We start from the raw sequence: 18765 nt of genomic DNA on the forward strand, positions 1-18765 counted from the left end.
TGCTTGCTAATTCTTGGCTGTTAGTATGTGTCTAAAACTAAACCCCCTTTCCTAATGGATTAAACAATCCTTTTTACAGAGTGGTAGTATTTAGAAAGACCCCTGTTCTTTAATGGTGGGAAAGCCATTGCAATAGAGGTTTTGAAGAGGGTCATGGAAAAAAGTGGTCCCAAAGAAAATGATGTCCGCTAAGATGCGATATAGTTTGGAAATTTGTTTTGAGTCGATATTCTCTCTTTACTCTCTGATGGTCTCTGGGTTAGTTACAGAACTCTTATTAGGTTCCTATCAGTAATGTATATACCATATTTCATTTTAAGTTGTATTTCAGATCTAATTACTTGATAAACTATTGTATCCAAAACTAAGATGAATCAATTTTCTTGCTTTTTCTACAATATGGCTTTTTAAAAAATTCCTGATTTCTCATTTATCTTTTTGTGTATTTCCCCCATCTCTACTTGTTCTAATACTGCATGGCTCCTGTACTATTTCAATTCTTACTTAACATCTCAACGTTTCCCCACAAATCTCTGAGCTCACCCTCTTTCAACTAAACCTATGCTAGTCAATGTCTCTCAATTCTCTTGGCAACTTGTTCTTTTATGCAAATTGTATACAAAAATATGACTTGCATATCTTAAAAATGTGACGTAAACAAAAAGAACAATACCGTTAAATTACTGTTCATAATCACAAAATTATACTTTTAAATACAGGAGTTATTTAAAATCCCTTTCATTATGAGAAGGGCATTACAATGCAAGTAATTCACATTAAAAGGCATTCTATTCAACAGATATCTTGATTGGTGGGCCAGTTTTGCCAGTGTTTTAATTCACATGTAATTCGTGTAGACCCTGTGTCAGCAACAACTAACAGTAATACTACTTTATCTTAAAAATGATAAACTATTTCCACTTATATGTTCTGTGATTATTTTACGGTTCTCAAATTTTAGTCCTTTACAGAAAAAAAAATAAAGCATGTTGATAAACTGCAATGTGCCATAACACATTCTCTCCAAATCTTAGTATAAAACACAAGACATGTTTTCTGCACACTCTACTTTGATAGAACAACCAGATTTGTAATTGATTTCTTTATTTTATTAGATTTGTCAATATACATGGCAGCTTTCTCAAATCTCAAAGTTCCAAAAGTATGTCATTTTAAAGGTGAAAAATCATTTTCCTTTAGATGTCATATTCCTAGAAAGCTATTAAAGTCTATTTATAAACAAAAATAATTCATAAACTAACACACTTTAGAAATCAGAATATTTTAAATTATTTTAAATGAATACAAGATATGCCTTTTTAATTAACTATCATAGTTAAATTTAATATCACAAAACAATATGACTTGTCCCCACTAATTTCTCAAGTGGGGTAAAGTCATTGGGTTTTACACTTAATATAAGTTTTAAATGTGATTATTAAATGATAATATTTTATCAATTATAGGAAATATTCATTTATAGGAATTTCCTTAGGTTCATCAATCTTTTTAGGCCAAGTTTGAGCCCATGTCAACCTTCAGGGTTAGATTCAGTGCACCTAACCTGCCTATTAAGTTGTCAATTTAAGAATACGAATTTCATTGATAAGACAGGGAATAAACAGTGGCTAAATCACTGTTCAACTTCCAAAAAAAAAAAAAAAAGCTACAGTGAATGGGATAGTTTCAAATAACTAATTATTTAAAACAAAAAAAATTTTTTTTTTAATTTAAACAGGAATGGCCAATGATGTCTGGTTTAAAATTTCACAGGGTAACTTTAGAAAAAAAAAAAAAACACATAAAAATAGTGAAGTTATCACCTTATTGATAAAAAACTAAACTTTAATAGTCACTGAAGGGGTAACAACCACTTGTAGTCTACATTTAAAAGTAATTTTAATCATAGCTAAAACAAACTAAAAACAAAGAATTCTATTAAAAATAACAAAAATGATAAACATTTAGTAACACCTAAAATGTAGATACTTAAGATCCTAAACAAAAAATATTAAAGGTAAAGGGCCTTAAAATTTTTTTCAACAATTCATCTTATAAATTCATTTTCTAAATAGCTCATATCCTTTGCTTTGGTGTTTTGTCTCCTATCAGCTAAACATTATACAGTAGAAAATCACTTATGTTCTTTTCAAATGCTTGGCATTATAATGTGATCTCATATCTTTCCTCAAATTAAATTTTGCTCCACATATTCCACATGTATACAGGTGAACATCCATGTGCTGTTCCAACTGTTCATTATTTGGGAATATCTGAAAGCAGACCTGGCATATAGTCTCACCAGCAGATAAATGAGAAATCATATGCCGCACATGGTCATGTTTTCTGAAGTTGCCTTGATCACAAATGGAACAGACATACCTGGCCATGCCTTTGTGCATATCATTGTGGAGTCGCAACTGACGTTCCCTTAAAAACTGCTTTCCACATGTCTGACAAACAAACTGTTTTTCCTTGGTGTGAACAGTATAGTGTTCTCTTAAGTGACACCGCTGATAAAATCCTTTCCCACACAGATTACAAAAATGCTTTCGTCTGTGATCCCTTTCATTCTCTTCCATGATGGCACTCTTGAACATGTCTTGGTCTAGGCAGCTAGACATATGTTCAACCACTAGATTTTCAGTTTCAAAACGCTGGCCACAATTAGGACATCGAAAAGGACAGGCAGAATGTTTAAATAACTGCTTTTTTGGGATATTGTTTATCTGGAAATGATTGTCCCTAAAATCATCCAACATTTCAACAAACATATCCCTGATTTCAGACTGTTCGTCAGGATTCTCTTCCATGTCCATCTTTTCCTCAGTACTTCCTAACCCGTTCATTGTCAGGTCTTGGGGCTCTCCACATCTCTGGGCATGTTCCTGAAGCTGTCTACCCTTCACAAGTATTTGTCCACATTTGCCACATGCACAGATATTTTCGATGTGTTTGGCTAAGTAATGAGATGACAGGTCCTCCTCAGTTATCGTGAGCCCACACAACTCACAGGATGCGTTTTCAGTATCCTCTTGTACTGGACTGCTGTTGTTAGGGGGCCTCATATTTTCTAAACCACCTCTTTCATCAGTGTTTATTGACATCCGAGGTTTCAGAGCTTTCCTCCCACTTTTTTTAATACTGACATCTTCTTCAACATAGTATCTATAAAATGGCTCTTCGGGTTCATCTTCTAATTCATCATTGTCAGTGGACTCATTACAGTCTTTATCAGTGACTTTAATAATGTTAAAGTCTTTCAGTTCATCTGTAGGGATATCTTCTGGTTCCATCTTGATAATGATTCTTTTCCTCTCAGCAGCTCTGCTTTTTTCTTCACTGGCTAGTTCAGACTCCACTGTGCTACTTTTTCTGCTTCCAGTGGTTGAAGTTGAGTCATCAGCAGCCTGGCTTGTGTCTCCTCTGTATTTGTCCGTCTGTGCAGAAAATGTTTTAGAAGAATCCTTTTCAACAAATTCAGCTTTGATATTACTGTCTTTTCCATCTCTAATATCCACTATTCTGTGGTAGGATCTTGTATTTTGGTATGAATGTCTGTTAGTACAGGTTAGCACATGCTCATCTAGTAATTTCTCACAGCTAAAGCCAAATCCACAACTATCGCAGGTAAAACTCCGTCCAAAGCGTCGTGAGACACGTTCTTTCGGAGTAGATAATTTGGACACAGAAGTCTTCTTACATACATCAAATAATGGTTCAGGAAAATTACCTAATTGCAAAGACTCTTCATCAGGCTCTCTATTATGTGGTGTATTTACTGTTGAACTTGGCTCTGCACACCATCTATTGGCTTCACTGCCATTTCTAGCCACAGTATCTTCATACATTCTTACCCCAAATATCATTTTGCTGTTCTGGTTGCTAGAAGCAGAAGATGAACATTTTGAACTAGAACAATCTGCATCCTGTATGTCTTCTAAACAGTCAGGAACATTGTACAGCTGTAGGTAGTTCATTGCCACTTTAAACTGCTCAAAACTGGAAGGAGCGGTCATAATTTTTCCTAAATACATAAACTGCAAAATGAGATCAAAACACTCGGCACTAATTTTCATGTTGCTGAGATTCAGCTGTGCAGTACTATGCTGATGATTCATGAAAAACATTCTAAAATAGGAGCTACAGGCAGCTAGAACTGCTTTGTGTGCTTGAAAGTAAATGTCATCAATTGCAATACAACAGTCACAGAGGAAACCCCATTCCCTTTGGTTGTTTAGCTGCTGAAGGACGTAGCTGCTGTGGCTGGGCTTTGCCATCTTCTATTAATTAGAGACCTATGTAAAACAAAAATATTAAAGTCAGACAAGATATCAGAAAAGTGCTTAAAAAAAAGAATAATTTTGATCATGACCTGTGACTTGTGTGAATTTACTATTACAATCAAGGTATGACTAGCTTTCCAGTCTAATGTAGTAAAGAGCAATAACATATACCTGAATCATTTTTAAAACTTGAAGGTGAAGATACCCAGCCATTTATTCAGGCATCTCGTTTTTATTTTAAGAAATACAAGCAAAGGTATCAAAAGCAAAAACCATACAGTTTTGGTTTCATTACGCCTTTAGGGGAAAAATGTATACTAAATTTGAAAGGAAAAAAGACACTAGTTTAAAAGTACTTGAAGGATACAAACAATGAAAGTTAAATAAAATAGCAATTTAAACTGAAAGTTAGTAATTCAGTCTCAGAGTATTAAAAACTTCTTAGATGATTGATATAAAGGAATGATTGCTCATCCTTAAGTGTGATATGGGTATTTTGGTTGTGTTAAAAGCATCCTTATCTTTTAGATACACAGACTGCTGTATTTATTGATGAAATATCTAAGATATGCTTGCAAATAATCCAGTGGGGTGGGTGTGGGGGCTATAGATGATACAAAACAGGCCATGTGTTGAGAACTATTGACGCTAGGAGGCAGATTTAGTTCTATTTTTGCATGGTTGAAAATTTCCTTAGAAAAATTCTACTTACAAAAGCTTGTTAGATTACATGGAAATGGCACCAAGCAAATAGGTTTGATCAATGCTCCTCTCTTTTCTTGATTATTGGAGAGGCAATAATTCTGTAGAGTCAGAGTATCTGTCTTATATTGCTCGCCTTGCACTTTACAGTATAAAGAAACAGTGGATCTATTTGGGAAGAAGATATCTATCCTTAGATTGTAAATTTTTCTTCACTTTTCAATCATTAAAAAAAGAATACAAAAGTAACACATGCTCATTGAAAAAAACTGAAACATAGAAGTACATAGAATAAAAACACACCTTAGGTTGCACACCTCTTTCCAGAGGTAACCTCTCAAATTGTATATCTTCAAAGCTGTTTATGCTACACCTACAGAGTCAACAGCTATTGAGTACCTACTACGTGCCAGGCACGTAGTTTTGCTTTTGTTGTTGTTGTTGTTTTTTACCTAAATGGTATTGTACTGTATACACCTTTCTGCAACCAGTTTTCTTCACTTATCAACATATAAATATTTTTAATGTATGGAGCTGACAATGAATAAAGAAGAGAGGAGAGGAGAATATTAAAAGCACTGTAAGTCCTATTACATTACAAAGCTAAAATAAGATCAAATTTTAGCCTTAATTTTTTTTTTTTTTTTTTTGCGGTATGCGGGCCTCTCACTGTTGCGGCCTGTCCCGTTGCAGAGCACAGGCTCCGGACGCGCAGGCTCAGCAGCCATGGCTCACGGGCCCAGCCGCTCCGCGGCATGTGGGATCTTCCTGGACCGGGGGCACGAACCCGCATCCCCTGCATCTGCAGGCAGACTCCCAACCACTGCGCCACCAGGGAAGCCCAGCCTTAATTTTTAATATACATAATACTTGAGGATCTATCATCTACTCAAAAACAAGTTCTTACACAATTTGACTGAACATAAGAAGAACATTTAACAAGCTGTTCAGAGAAATAAAACGTTCACTCTTCAGTCCACAAACCCTTCATTCCCTACAGTAGAAATTAAAAGATTATCTAACTTTACTAACTTCCACTTGTTTTTTATAAACTGTTTGTCCCAGATCACATGTGGATGACATACCCCTTTCCCTGACTACCTAAGCCCACTCTGCCTCCTTTCTTCCTGCCTGAAGACAGGGTAACACAGTAGGCATGGGCACCTGGTGAAATGAAGGTGGCTTATAGTGAGACCTTCTGCCTTCCTAAACTTGCAACCTCTAGGCCTTTTCTGTAAGTCAAATCAAGTATTTCAAGAAGGTACAATATTTCAGCCTTGTGTAACTCAGGTATCTGTACTAGAATTGAAGAGTCATGCTCAGTATGTACCCATATACAAAATGCAATGTATGCGCAGATCTTTATCAATGTGTTATTTATAACTTGAAATGCCTCGCAATAAGGTAGTTGTAAGTAAACCAAGGTAAATCTACTTCTTAAAATTCACCATCATGTGGCCTTTATGAAAATTATATTTATGAATGAAGGCTGTAGAAGAAAATAAGAAAAGGAAAGTCAAGTAAATAAACACAGGCTATGAAATTATATAACAATTACAATTACATAAAACAAATCCCAAGAACAAAACCTTATTCAAAAGGTTATAAAACACACACACACACACACACACACACACACAGAAAAATACTGACCTCAAGCCCATTTTATGTAGGATGAGATTTCTAGGTCTATAGACATTTTATAGGATTCAGAGAGACCTTTAATGAAAAAAGAGGTAGAGGGATAGATATTATCTCAGTTTTTTTCCCCTAGTAATAAGAGTTGTTCAAAAATGAAACGAACTCATCTAGAGGATAATGAGTGCCCCATGTAGAAGCAGGGATGAAATATTGTTGAGGACAGTATGGTACAGTGAAAAGAGCACAGGCTTTGGATCAGACAGGCCTGAGTTCCAGCCTAGCTTTGCCACCTTAGGTAACTTGTTTGTCCTCATTGACTCCAAGTTTCCTGAACTGTCAAAGTGGGGATAATAATACCTCAAAAAAGTGGCATGGACATATATACGCCACCAAATGTAAAAGAGCTAGTGGGAAGCAGCTGCATAGCACAGCTGTACGGTGATCAGCTTGGTGCTTTGTGACAACCTAGAGGAGTGGGATAGGGAGGGTGAGAGGGAGACACAAGAGGGAAGAGATATGGGGATATGTGTACATGTATAGCTGATTCACTTTGTTATACAGCAGAAACTAACACACCATTGTAAAGCGATTATACTCCAATAAAGATGTTAAATAATAATATCTCAAAAAACATATCAGACATTAAGGTTCATAGGAGCAATGTGTAAACTGTACAGTGCTTGGCACATGATAATTAATGGAAGTAACAGTGGCAATTGTGACGGTGGTGATGCGTCCTTAAGCGTAGGAGGTAAGTTTGACGAGATAATCTTACAGTTTCCTTCCATATAAGAGTCCAGCAGTATGAAAGCCAATAGTTTATCTGTTAAAACTTTCAGGTTTTAAATGCCCTGTGCTTGAAATAATGACATGAAGAGCTTAGAAGTTCCAAGGACCCTTCTAATCTAAAGGAAAAGCAGTTTTATCGTCCGCAACCAAAATTAATGCAGCTACATAGAAGACCGATATGATAGACACATCTGTAGCTATAGTCATAATTCAATTAAATTAATGAACATACATTCTGTATTAACATAAGACACTAAAGCATATAAGAGCATCAACAGCATTTTAACACACATTTATTAATTCAACAAACATTTGTTGAGTACTTTAGTGTACCAGGCACTGTATAAAGTACTGAGAATCAGCAATAGCATAGGTATTCTATAACCTCAAGGATACCTCACTGAGGGGAACTTTAACTTGTTCTAGATGAGTGACTTCATTGAATGTGTACTCATCAGAGTGCCTACTCTGTACATGAAGGCACTGTGCTGTGGTGGAGAGAACAGGGCTCCGGGTCAGACACACCCGGGTATGAATCCCACTGCCTCCACATCCCTCTGTATTTCTGTCTTCGCCTCGTATGGCTGGAAGCTGAACAAGTACCTTTTTGTCAAAAATTAATGCTAACACTACAGCTCCTAGGCTGACCTAAAACTGTAGTTTCTCCAATGTTATTATGCAAATGCCCAAATTCTGAGTAAAGTGGATTTTAGGGAGAGTAACTTTTAATAGCAATCATTCACACATTAGTACCAACAACTCTGTTCTTGTTACACCTCATTCAGAAAAGCTTTAAGAAGGCTTAATAACAGCAAAACAAAAGCAAATAAACAAAAAGGCGGGAGGTGGAATCATGGGTGAAGGATCTAAATTCCTGTGAGACTTTTAGCTTGTTATGTCTTGAGAATTATTTTTGCATTAAAATGTTTATATTTCACTCACTTTTATTAATTAAACAATAAGTTCATTCAAATTCCAAAAGAGGTTTGCTCTCTTCAATTTTTAAAATATCCTTAATAATGCTACCCAAAAAACTTAGTGAACTTTGTTATAGTAAAGCTTGTTACCGGTTTTTAATAATTGCTTATATTTCAATTCTTGTTTTTATAATGACATTGTGTGATTGCCTTTGTTTGTGTTACTGGCTACATCACTAGTTTGTACAGCTAGAAGTTCTTCAAGGGCTGGGGTTGAGAGCAGAAACTTCAAACGTGATCCAAAGCCGAGGGTTCTCCTAAGGCTAGGATACCCAGTATGGATGCAGTTCTCCAGAGGAATAAGGAGGTAGGTGATGCAAAAAAAGTTTACACTGAATTTAAAAAATTTTAGTTTGAAAAAGTTTAACCAGCTCATCTCAAATTCAAAAACAGCTACCAAACACATTAAGAATATTCAGTAATTTAGATATTCATAGGCTTTTAGAGCTTAGAGAGCTAATCTAGTCCAACACGCTTATTTCATAGAAGGACAAAGATGTTGTGCTGTTATAAACGATGATGTATCAAGGGTTAAATGTGGTAAAGTATTATAGGTACTAGGATTCCTGCCCACCCAGCTGGGTACTAACCACTGAACTGTGGTTACTACATGCTCCTTGGTATTATGCAGTGTACCCCCATATGTAAAGAACAGTCAGCAAGGACTGGGCATGAGTATCATAGCGTTTGTTAAGGCCCTTGCACAAGAAACTACGCCCTCTGAACTCTATCTGTAATGTGGTTATACCTGTATATGCACATCTAGTCTCACTCAGTAGACGTGTTCCCTAAATTATACTCTGTAAGCTGTTTCAGTAAATTTCTCACTGACACAGTAAGGTTTCAGAAATACTTTTCCTTCTTTGCTAAGTCTCTTAAATGGAAAAAAAGTTTTGCTGGACGTTTCTTTTGCCTTAGCCTTAGTGAAATGATAATTTAAGTGTCTATAAATAAGCATATAAAGTGAATGAAGAAGCAACTTAAAGGAATTTTTGAGTGACTCCTTCCGTAAGGTAAACAACCACCCTCTGTGTCCCAGACTTGCATTATCAAGGACATTCCCCTGAGGACGATTTGCATAGCCTCAGTGAGTCTACAGTTCAGCGCCCCAATCTCTGAACTACTAACAATTACCGCTGGGTCTCAAGGGACATTTAAGTACATACATTCATTTCCTCGTACCTATTTCTATGTCTTATATGACTGAATGTATGTATATGGATTTAACCTGTGGGCTATAGACTAGCTTCTTAAGAAGCGTGAAATGTAGTGAAAGGATTCTCCCCTGTTTATAAATCAGAGTATCAGGATGTATTGAACACCTACAATGTTCCCAACATGGCCTAAAGCATCGAGGTGCAGAAGGATGGTACACAGTAGAGCTAATTACATATGAGGGATTACATTTTATACCAAGAAACGATTTGAGAAAAATTAAGTACTGAATTACATTGAATAAAGTTCAGTATGCATTTAGAAAAAGCATGAATTGTACTAGAACAGTAGTGGGCTTTAGGAAGGATTTGAGTGAAGTCTTGATGAATGAGTAGAAGAAAGAAAAATAGAAAGCGGTGTGGGGAAGGCATTTCAGGTATCTGTATTGGTGTGTACGTAAAAAATTGGGGAGAGGTACACAGCAGCATAAACAAAAGCTTGGAAATGTAATGGGAGGGAAGGTAAATTTGTTTTACTGGCCTTAGTACCAATGTGCCAGGATCTAGTCTAAGCAGGTGTGTGTGTGTGTGTGTGTGTGTGTGTGTGTGTGTGTGTGTGTGTGTGTGTGAGTGTGTGATATCTGCTTAGGCTAGAGCCTGGCACATCAATAGTAAGATATATATATATACACATATATATGTATATATATATATAGTGTATTATATATAAAACGTGTATGTATGCATGTAAATATGTATATCATTTTATCATTTAATCCTCATAACAAACTACAAAGTACGTACTGTTTTAAGACCCATTTCCAGATAAGAAAACAGAACACAATGTTATATAACCTTCCTAAGGCCACAGAGGACTGGGTGAGACTAGAACACGAGCAATATGACTCTTGAGCCTGAGATCATAGCCTTAACGACTTTGCCACCTATAAAAATAAGGTCACCTTGGCAAAATTCTTTCCTAGAATTCCATTCTCTAGGGTATACAGTGTTCCAATCTCTAAATTTAAACTTAATTCTTTAGGTTTTCTCCTTGAGATTCCAGTAAGAACTGGCTGTACAGGCTCCCAAAGATAAAAGGTTTTAATTCCAGGCACTGAAATTGGACAGACATGATCAAGTTTAGAAAATCTTATTCACTTTTTAGAACAAGCATCCTGGCTGATTATTAGACTGCAAATTCAGTACTTAGTACAGGAAGTTCTGAAATTGTAACTGGGTTATGTTCCAAAACTTTATTTTTAAGTTAGTTATTTGGAACTTGAAACACATATTCCCATAGAAACAAAGCTATAAATGGTGGCTCCATTCTGTGCTCACACCCTAAAGTCTTTAAAAACCCAAATGTAGTTGTGTGTTCATTCGTCCTAACTGTGCTGTAGTAGTACTTGCATCTTTAGGACTAACAGAGGGACTGTACAGCAATGCCTACTACACTCAACTCTCCAGGATAGGGATGAGGCTAAATGGCCTTTGTGTTCCCCGTGCCTAGCACACTGCCCATGTAGTTGGCACTTAATGCATGCTTGTTAAATGAAAGTGTTAAAAAAGAGCCCAGGGAGCAGAGACACCGATAGATTTGAATACCAGCTCTACTACTTATTCAGCTACGAATTTTCTTCACCTCTCTGAGCCTGCTTTCCTCATGTATTAAATAGAGATAATCATACTTCTAAACAGAACTCTTGTATAAACTAGAGATGACAAATGTTTGTCTTTTCAATCCAAGAGTAATAGGATTTTTCTGTCATCATTGTGAACAAAGTTCACAGAATTTTACCAAGTGATGATCAAGTTCAACCCGCTACATCATAGATAAGAAAACAAATGGAGGCCCTGAGAGGTTAAGTCATGTACTCAAAGTCACGTCTTGTTTTCGTGGCTGACAGGATGGGACCTTGGTATCCTCAATCCTGGTCTAGGGCTCTTCCTTCTATTCTAACAGCTGCCCCCATATACAGCAACACTTAGCTGTCTGCTTGCTTCTCTGCATCAATTATGTCTTCCTGAAAAATAGGAGCTGTTCAAATTTGCAAGGGTTCTTTGCACCTGCACAAAATGGCCTGAGGCTGTTACGCTCTTGGAGACTGTAGTTTGTTGGATGGTATTTTTCTGTCTCCCTACTTGTCAGGCCAACAGCTGTCACTTGTAAAAGGTGTGCTGATCTCCTGCTGCCTGCCAGTTCAATCTGTTATGAGTTATGAAATTAGACAAAAACTCATTGAAACTGAATCTACATAAATAATTTAATTTTCTTTGAGGACCTAGGGAAGTGTTCTATGAATAAGATAAGGTTTTAAATCATGCACTTTGTTTAATCTATCTTAATTGTTGACAGGCAACAAATTGCCTTACTCATTCGCTTCAGGTCAGGCCACTGGATAGCTGGGGCTGTCAACCAAATAACTCTGAATAACTGAGGTGTTACTGTAGTTAAGCTGCTAGGTCTGGGAAATGAATTCATCCACACAGAAAGCAAAGGGAACATAGGGGCTCCTGAAATTTTCCTCTCTTCCTCCAGGAGTAGAAGAGGAAAAGCATTTAATTCAGGCAGTCTAAATGTTGATCTGTTTATCCTAAAGAGACAACATGGCATCTTCTGACCACCAGAGGGCACTGGGGTGAAGAGCAGGCTTCTCTCAGCAAAAAGCAGCTTCACCAGGAAGTCCCTTTTTGCACGTGGCATTCGTATTCTTAGGGTTCATCTTGTGGAACTTCTATCTATTCCAGCGTACTCACACTGTGACTTTGTCTGGGACCCACCTAAAACTGCTCCTCCCCCTTCTCCAGCATGCACCAATCACCCGGGATTCTTGGGAGTCACCTGGGACTTCTTCCTCATCATTAACTATTAAGTCTTGCCAGTTTTCTCACTAAATATTTCTCAAATTTGCCCCTCGATCCCATCTTTACCTTCCCTGTCCTCTGAGGCCTCTATCATTACTCCTGAATTATTACAATAGGCTCCTTAACTGGTCCCTCAGATCTATCCTTCACCCTCAGATGATTCATAAAGAACAAAAATCAGACCCTGTTATTCTGCTTCTGTGGGTCCTTTCACATACCCTCAGACTGAAGAGCAAACTCCTTCCCAAGGGATACAAAAGCCCTCCGTGCCCCCACATCTAGTCTCCTATGTGGCTACTTCCTGCTTCAAACTTCTGTTCAAGCGGCATAAAACTGCTGGCCACCACCCCATCCTCCAAGCCCATATACTTCATGTATTTCTTACCTCCATTTTTACTCACGCTGATTGGTTCTTCTGTCTGAACCGGCCACATATCTTTTAAGAATCAGTTTACCTCCTCCAGAAAGCCTTCTGCAAGACCTCCCTCTCCCACTGTTTTAGGTTTTGATATTACTCTGTGTATTATCTCCTTATTTTGCACTTATTATGCTATTTTTTAAATCATCAGAACAGCAACATAAAGTAGATGTTAAAGCACAGACTAACCAGACTGCCTGGGTTCAAATTCTGGCTCTGCCACTTATTAGGTGTGTAAACTTGAGCAGGTTGCATCCAATCTGTGCCTCAGTTCTCTCATCTGAGAATGGAGATTGTAATCCTTCCTAGGGTTTAGTTACTGGAAGACACTGTGTCACAGAGCAAGCGCTAAATAAGAATCAGCTACCACAATTACGTATATGTTGGTCTCCCTACTAGACTATGAGCAACTCAAAGACCAATATTTTGGCTTGTTCGATTCTCTGCAACACAGTGTGTGTACTCAGTAAATGTTGCTGCATGAAAACTGGTGAGGCAAGGGGATATGGGGATATATGTATACATATAGCTGATTCACTTTGTTGTATAGCAGAAACTAACACAACATTGTAAAGCAATTATACTCCAATAAAGATATATATATATATAAAAGAAAACTGGGGCTTCCCTGGTGGCGCAGTGGTTGAGAGTCCGCCTGCCGATGCAGGGGACACGGGTTCATGCTCCGGTCCGGGAAGATCCCACATGCTGCGGAGCGGCTAGGCCTGGGAGCCATGGCCGCTGAGCCTGCACATCCGGAGCCTGTGCTCCGCAATGGGAGAGGCCACAACAGTGAGAGGCCCGCATACCGCAAAAAAAAAAAAAAAAAAAAAAAAAGAAAGAAAACTGGTGAGGCAGCTCTAAGATGATGGGAGGGACTACCCAGTTTCCTTCTTTCAGCAAGTCCACACATAATATTTTTTAACTGTACTGTTTCCAATTGTGTAGCTCCAAGTGCTACATTTTTAACTCTAACCAAAATCCTGAAAATTTCACCCTTATCTAATTAAGTCAATGAAACCAATAAAAAGAGTAGCATAAAAAATATGTTCATGCTAAGAAGTTTAACTCCATTTTTAAGTCTTAAATCTGTTTAACATTTAAGATTTCCCCTCATCCCAAAGCAACTAACACAGCAAAAGCCTTCATGCTTTCATACATGCTATTCCCTTTGCTTAGAGCCTTTTCAACATCCAGCTTACTCTCTTCAGGACATTCTTTCTTATTCCAGGGTAAGGAAGATGCCTCTTCTGTGCTTCCAAAACAGCCTATACCTACAACTATAGGGTGAAAAATAATGTATCATCCAAACTGGGATGCTATGTCTATCATCACACTCACAGCAGGGATTATGATGATATGGTTCCCCTGCTTTGCTGTAAGCTGCTTGAGATCACGGCACTGTCTTAGTCATCGCTGTATCCCCTGAGCCTCTAACAGTTGCCTGACATTTAGTTGATATTTGATCAGTTTTTGAATGAATAAGTGTTGAAGAAAGCAAGTTTTATTTTGCTTATCAATTTTTTGCATTATTTCAATTATGGCAACGTTTATATAGTAGTCAAAAATCTACAAAGTGAATCCCCATACATTATACAACTGATCCTTACAACAACCCCGAGGTAGGTATCTTTATTATCCTCATTTTGTGAATGAGGAAACAGGTTCAGTGGTTGGTACTCAAGCGCTCATCTTGTAATATGGGACTCAAACTCTGACCCCTTTCATTCAGAGCCCTAAGTTTCTGTTTTTGTAAACCAGAAAACTCTCTTTCTGGCAATGACTATTAACTGACGTGTCCCCTTGGACATTCTAAGCCTCCCAGAGTCACCCCATTCTCATAAAGCCCCATATTGCAGGCGGAACGCCCTGCGCTCCCCATCTTCGCTTCCATCTTCTGACTCCCACGGCCCATCAGAGGAAGCCCTCCCCTAATACAAAAGATTTAAAGTGAGGATGGAGCTCTTCAGTTATCTCTAAAAAGGATCACATGCATCTCACACAGACAACAAACAGAAAATCTGGTTGGCAATTTAATTCTTTCTTTAATTTGCCAATTTTATTTTGCAAATGATTTGTTCCCAACACTCTCAAATAACAAATGCTGTGATTTAACTTGTATGCGCTATTTTGGGGATTTGTTTTCAGAACATCAATTACTTCACAGCTTACTCTTCTTGAATATACCAGGCTAAGGAATAAGTGATTCTGTACTCTGACTAAGACTTCTTACACAGATAACTACACATGGCACAATATAAGTATACTTAGAAATCTACCTTAAATATGTACCGTCTCCTTCTAGGCCACATCTGAAAACCACAGTCATTAATCCCCTTCTTTCCTCTAATTTCCTTTCCTTGATGTTTGGTATGCTACCTCTAGATATAGCTCAAGAGGGACCTCTCATCCCATAACAGCACAGGGATTATCTTGGCAGTGGCCTTAATGGCAAGTATACCCACTCCTTCCCAACTATAGATTATGAAACTCTTTACAAATGTGAGGGTTTTGTTTTGTTTTAATGAGTTTGGCAAGTATAAATCAACCCATCAAAGGCTTGACACCAACATTAACATTAAAAGTGTGAGAACTAGCCCACCAAGCTACAGTAAGTACTTCATAAGGACAAACCTACAATAGCAGCCCTGTTGTGTTTAAGCTCTCACGTCTGTTACTTAATCATAGAATTTTAAATCAGTCCAATGCAAAAACATTCCCTTTCCTCTACCTGGCCAATTCTCACCAACCTGAGCAGTGAATAGAGAACATGAGCCCATGAATCATCACGGCCATCCCTAGCCAGGGTGAGGCACACACAGCAGCACAGTATGACCAAATGTTGCTTTCTCTCATTTTAAACAAGGAATTGACTGTTAAGAGATTACCTCTGGGGAGTGGGAGTCAGAAATGACTTTCATTTTTGTTTTTTATGTACTTCGGTATAGGCTGAAGTTTTACAAAGAGCATGAATTTTATATAAAAGCATTTCCATTCTGAGAAAAAAAGAGACACTAATCCCTTTTAATTTGGTTCCCATAAGAGTATAAAAATAATGTCAATATTTTATGGTAAGAGATACCAGCACAAGAGAAAAAATCAGGAGAAAAAAAATCCTACAGACACCAAAATGACCTCTCAAGCAAATATATCTCAATTTTTTTCAAATATATCTCAATTCTTTTTTGGAAGACAACAGATTGTGGCTTAAAAGTAAAAATCTGTGGAAAATTTTCTGCATTTTTATCCCAAATGGTTTCCTCCCCTTTGGGCCAGAAGCTTAATAGCAAAGGCTTAGCACTTTTCCTGGATGGAAGAGAGGCCTGAAAGCAGGCACTTCTTTTCTCTTGCACATTAGAATGGCTGTCCTGCAAGGAACACAGAAATACCCTTAAAAAGCTCCATGGACTATACCTTTCCCAGAGCCTGGCAAAAGAGGAGAATGAGGAAACAGTACAAAAATTTAGCTGTGTTAAAGTGAAATCAAACACAAGGTCAACAGCAAGTGGCTGAGACTGTGCTCTGCCCTGCTAAGGTCCTGGTTAAATACGGTTTCTCTTTTCTCCGACAATGATGCAACCAGGGCTCCCCACTGCCTCCAATTTAGGCCGTGTTGGGGTAGGAAGAATAGAAAGGCTTCAGGTAAGATTGCTCAACGTGAGTTATTTTTCTATACCATTAAAATTTGGTCGTAATGGAGAAATCTGCTTTTAAAATGAATGTAAGATGCTGACTGAAAGCTCTACTTGCAGACTGTCATTATTTTATCAATCTTTGGGAAAGCATTTCACCTCCACTATGCTTCAATTTTCTCTGTTTAAGATGAGGAAGCCCCATCTAGCTTCCAAATACGTTCAGTTATTATTGAGACTTTATTAGATATCCAGCAAGTGATTCAAAAGGAGTTTTGAGGTTCTGATGGCCAGCCATCATTCAAGCTTCATCGTTTTGTATTCCAAGTGTCCTCATCATATCCATTTGCAATGACAAAATTTCATAATTTCAAAGGAGCGGGTGGTGATTGCTTTGGAGTTATCATGAAAACTGCATCCTTCACCAAATCTGCTCCAGAGTGCCTTGAACTTCAGCTCAAGAGACTGATTCTAAGTCTCAGAAAGCCTGGGACCACTTCTTGGGATCGAGTGTCAAAGGGAAAATTGTTCCTGGCATAGTTTTCCTGCCGTGATACATACTGCATGGAAATATACTTAGGCCAATAAATAAACTGCGTGTACCTACCACGTTGAAGCTTGATTTAGGAATATTATTACACACAGACAAATTCCATACTGTCCCCAGAAAACATCAAGGACTTTCATCAACATCTCCCTGACACTCCCAATTTGGAAAATGTCATGTCAACCTTTCAGATCACGCAGACGCGCTGCTTAGGTAGGAAGGGAGACTGGGAGGGTGGCTGAGCTCAGACCCAAACCTACATATTTTATTGGTAACAACTCCTGATCTACATCCAACACATTTACCGAACACTAACAGAACTTCTAGCAAGCGCCCACCACTGGAAGCGAAAGCACTCTCTTCCCAAGAAACAGATCTTTCCACTGAAAATCCCCAAACCCGAGACCAACTACTTTTTACTGAACAAAAAGCTTGTGTGCCGGGAGGGAGTGGGAAAAAGCGTGGCAAGAATTTGCACGGCTCTTACGCCTCCTCCCTCGGAGCGCGCCCAAGTCCGCGGCCTCGGGCTCCGGGACACTTCCCCTCCCACCGGCCAAGGAGCCGCGGCTGTAAGTTGAGAGAAGCGGGCTCTGGGCACGTCAATCAACCGGGTCCTCCCGCCTCCCGTCTACACCTCCCCTCCCCCCTCAAAAAAATAAAGGCAGAGAAAGAAAGGAAAAAGAAGGTAACTAATTTGGGAACTAGTCTCCGTGGGGGCTTCGCCTCCGACCCAGGGAGGCCACACGTTCCCGACCAGGCACGCCGGCGGGCGGCGGGGTCGAGCAGGCGGCCCAGCAGCCACCCGTGGCCGGGTCCTCGCCGCGCGCCCGCCGCGCTCCGGCTCCCCGCACTGGTCGGCGCCGCTCCGGCCCCGCACTCCGCCAAGCCCGCTGCCCGCCACCTTCCGGCCCGGGCCAAAGTTGCGCAAATAGCCCCACAACTGGCAAATACTCACCGGCCGCAGCAGGAACCGGGGCTGCGGAGATTTTAGGGAGTTTAAGGCAAATCGGCCACGGGAAAGGCGGGCGGAGGCAGGAGGGCCGAGAGCTGCAGTGGCGGCGGCGCGCGGCGCTCGGGCTGGGCTGCTCGGAGAGGCTCTGGCTCTGCCAGGGACTGTGCTGCAACAAAGGACTTCCGCTGCCGCACAGCCGCGCCTGCCGCACCGCACTGAGCCGGCCCCGCTTACGCGGCGACTCCGGGTCTGCCCACCAGTTCGCTGCGGCGTCCGCCAGCCTTCCCCTCCCTCTCGACCGCCCACCCACTCCGCCGCTGGCTGCTAGGGGCACCCGCGGTCGCCTGTTTGTTGCAACAAGTTTCTGCGTCGGGCTCCGAGGAGGCTGGCGCAACCCGCACCGCGGGGGCCGGCGCGGCGGCGGCCTTACCACCCCTCTCGCCCCTTTCCCAAGGGTAGGCTTGGGACCTCCTCCTCCTCCTCCTGTTTGCACAGCTGGATGGGACTGGGCTCCTGCCGACTCCCCAAGGGCAGGATGCTGCTTTCCCACTCCGTCCAGATGTCAGACCCCAGCCCCAAAGGGCTCAGCAGCTAGGCCTTCCCTCACAGTACGTCCCTGGCGTTCTGGGGGCGCCGGCACCCTTGCCCTGAGCCGTGCGCGGCCAGTCGATTCAGGATCGCCCATTCCCCGCGCCTCCCCCCACCCTTGCCTTCCGTGGGCCTGTCCGCCTCTGGCCTTGAGTCACTTCCCCCGCCATGCCCCACCCCGCCCAGCCGGCCTCCCCTCCCAGGCCCCCGTGGC

General features: G+C 40.1%; 1 protein-coding gene across 1 annotated transcript; it reads right to left on the reverse strand.

The window, feature by feature from the left end:
* Positions 1-786: 786 nt before the first annotated feature.
* On the reverse strand, positions 787-18332 carry ZBTB1 (zinc finger and BTB domain containing 1). Its single transcript, XM_007460057.1, has 2 exons — positions 17967-18332; positions 787-4298 (listed from the first exon to the last, which is right to left on the reverse strand). Exon 2 carries the CDS (start codon positions 4278-4280, stop codon positions 2139-2141), a length of 2142 nt encoding a protein of 713 aa, XP_007460119.1. The 5' UTR covers positions 4281-4298; positions 17967-18332; the 3' UTR covers positions 787-2138.
* Between the last annotated feature and the right edge of the window lie 433 nt (positions 18333-18765).

Source organism: Lipotes vexillifer, unplaced genomic scaffold (genome assembly GCF_000442215.2).
Source record: "Lipotes vexillifer unplaced genomic scaffold, Lipotes_vexillifer_v1.1 scaffold672, whole genome shotgun sequence".
NCBI classification, from domain to species: Eukaryota; Metazoa; Chordata; class Mammalia; order Artiodactyla; family Lipotidae; genus Lipotes; species Lipotes vexillifer.

Coding starts and splice junctions, on each gene's coding strand:
- ZBTB1 (XM_007460057.1), bottom strand. CDS start 4,280: ATGGCAAAGCCCAGCCACAGCAGCTACGTCCTTCAGCAGCTAAACAAC.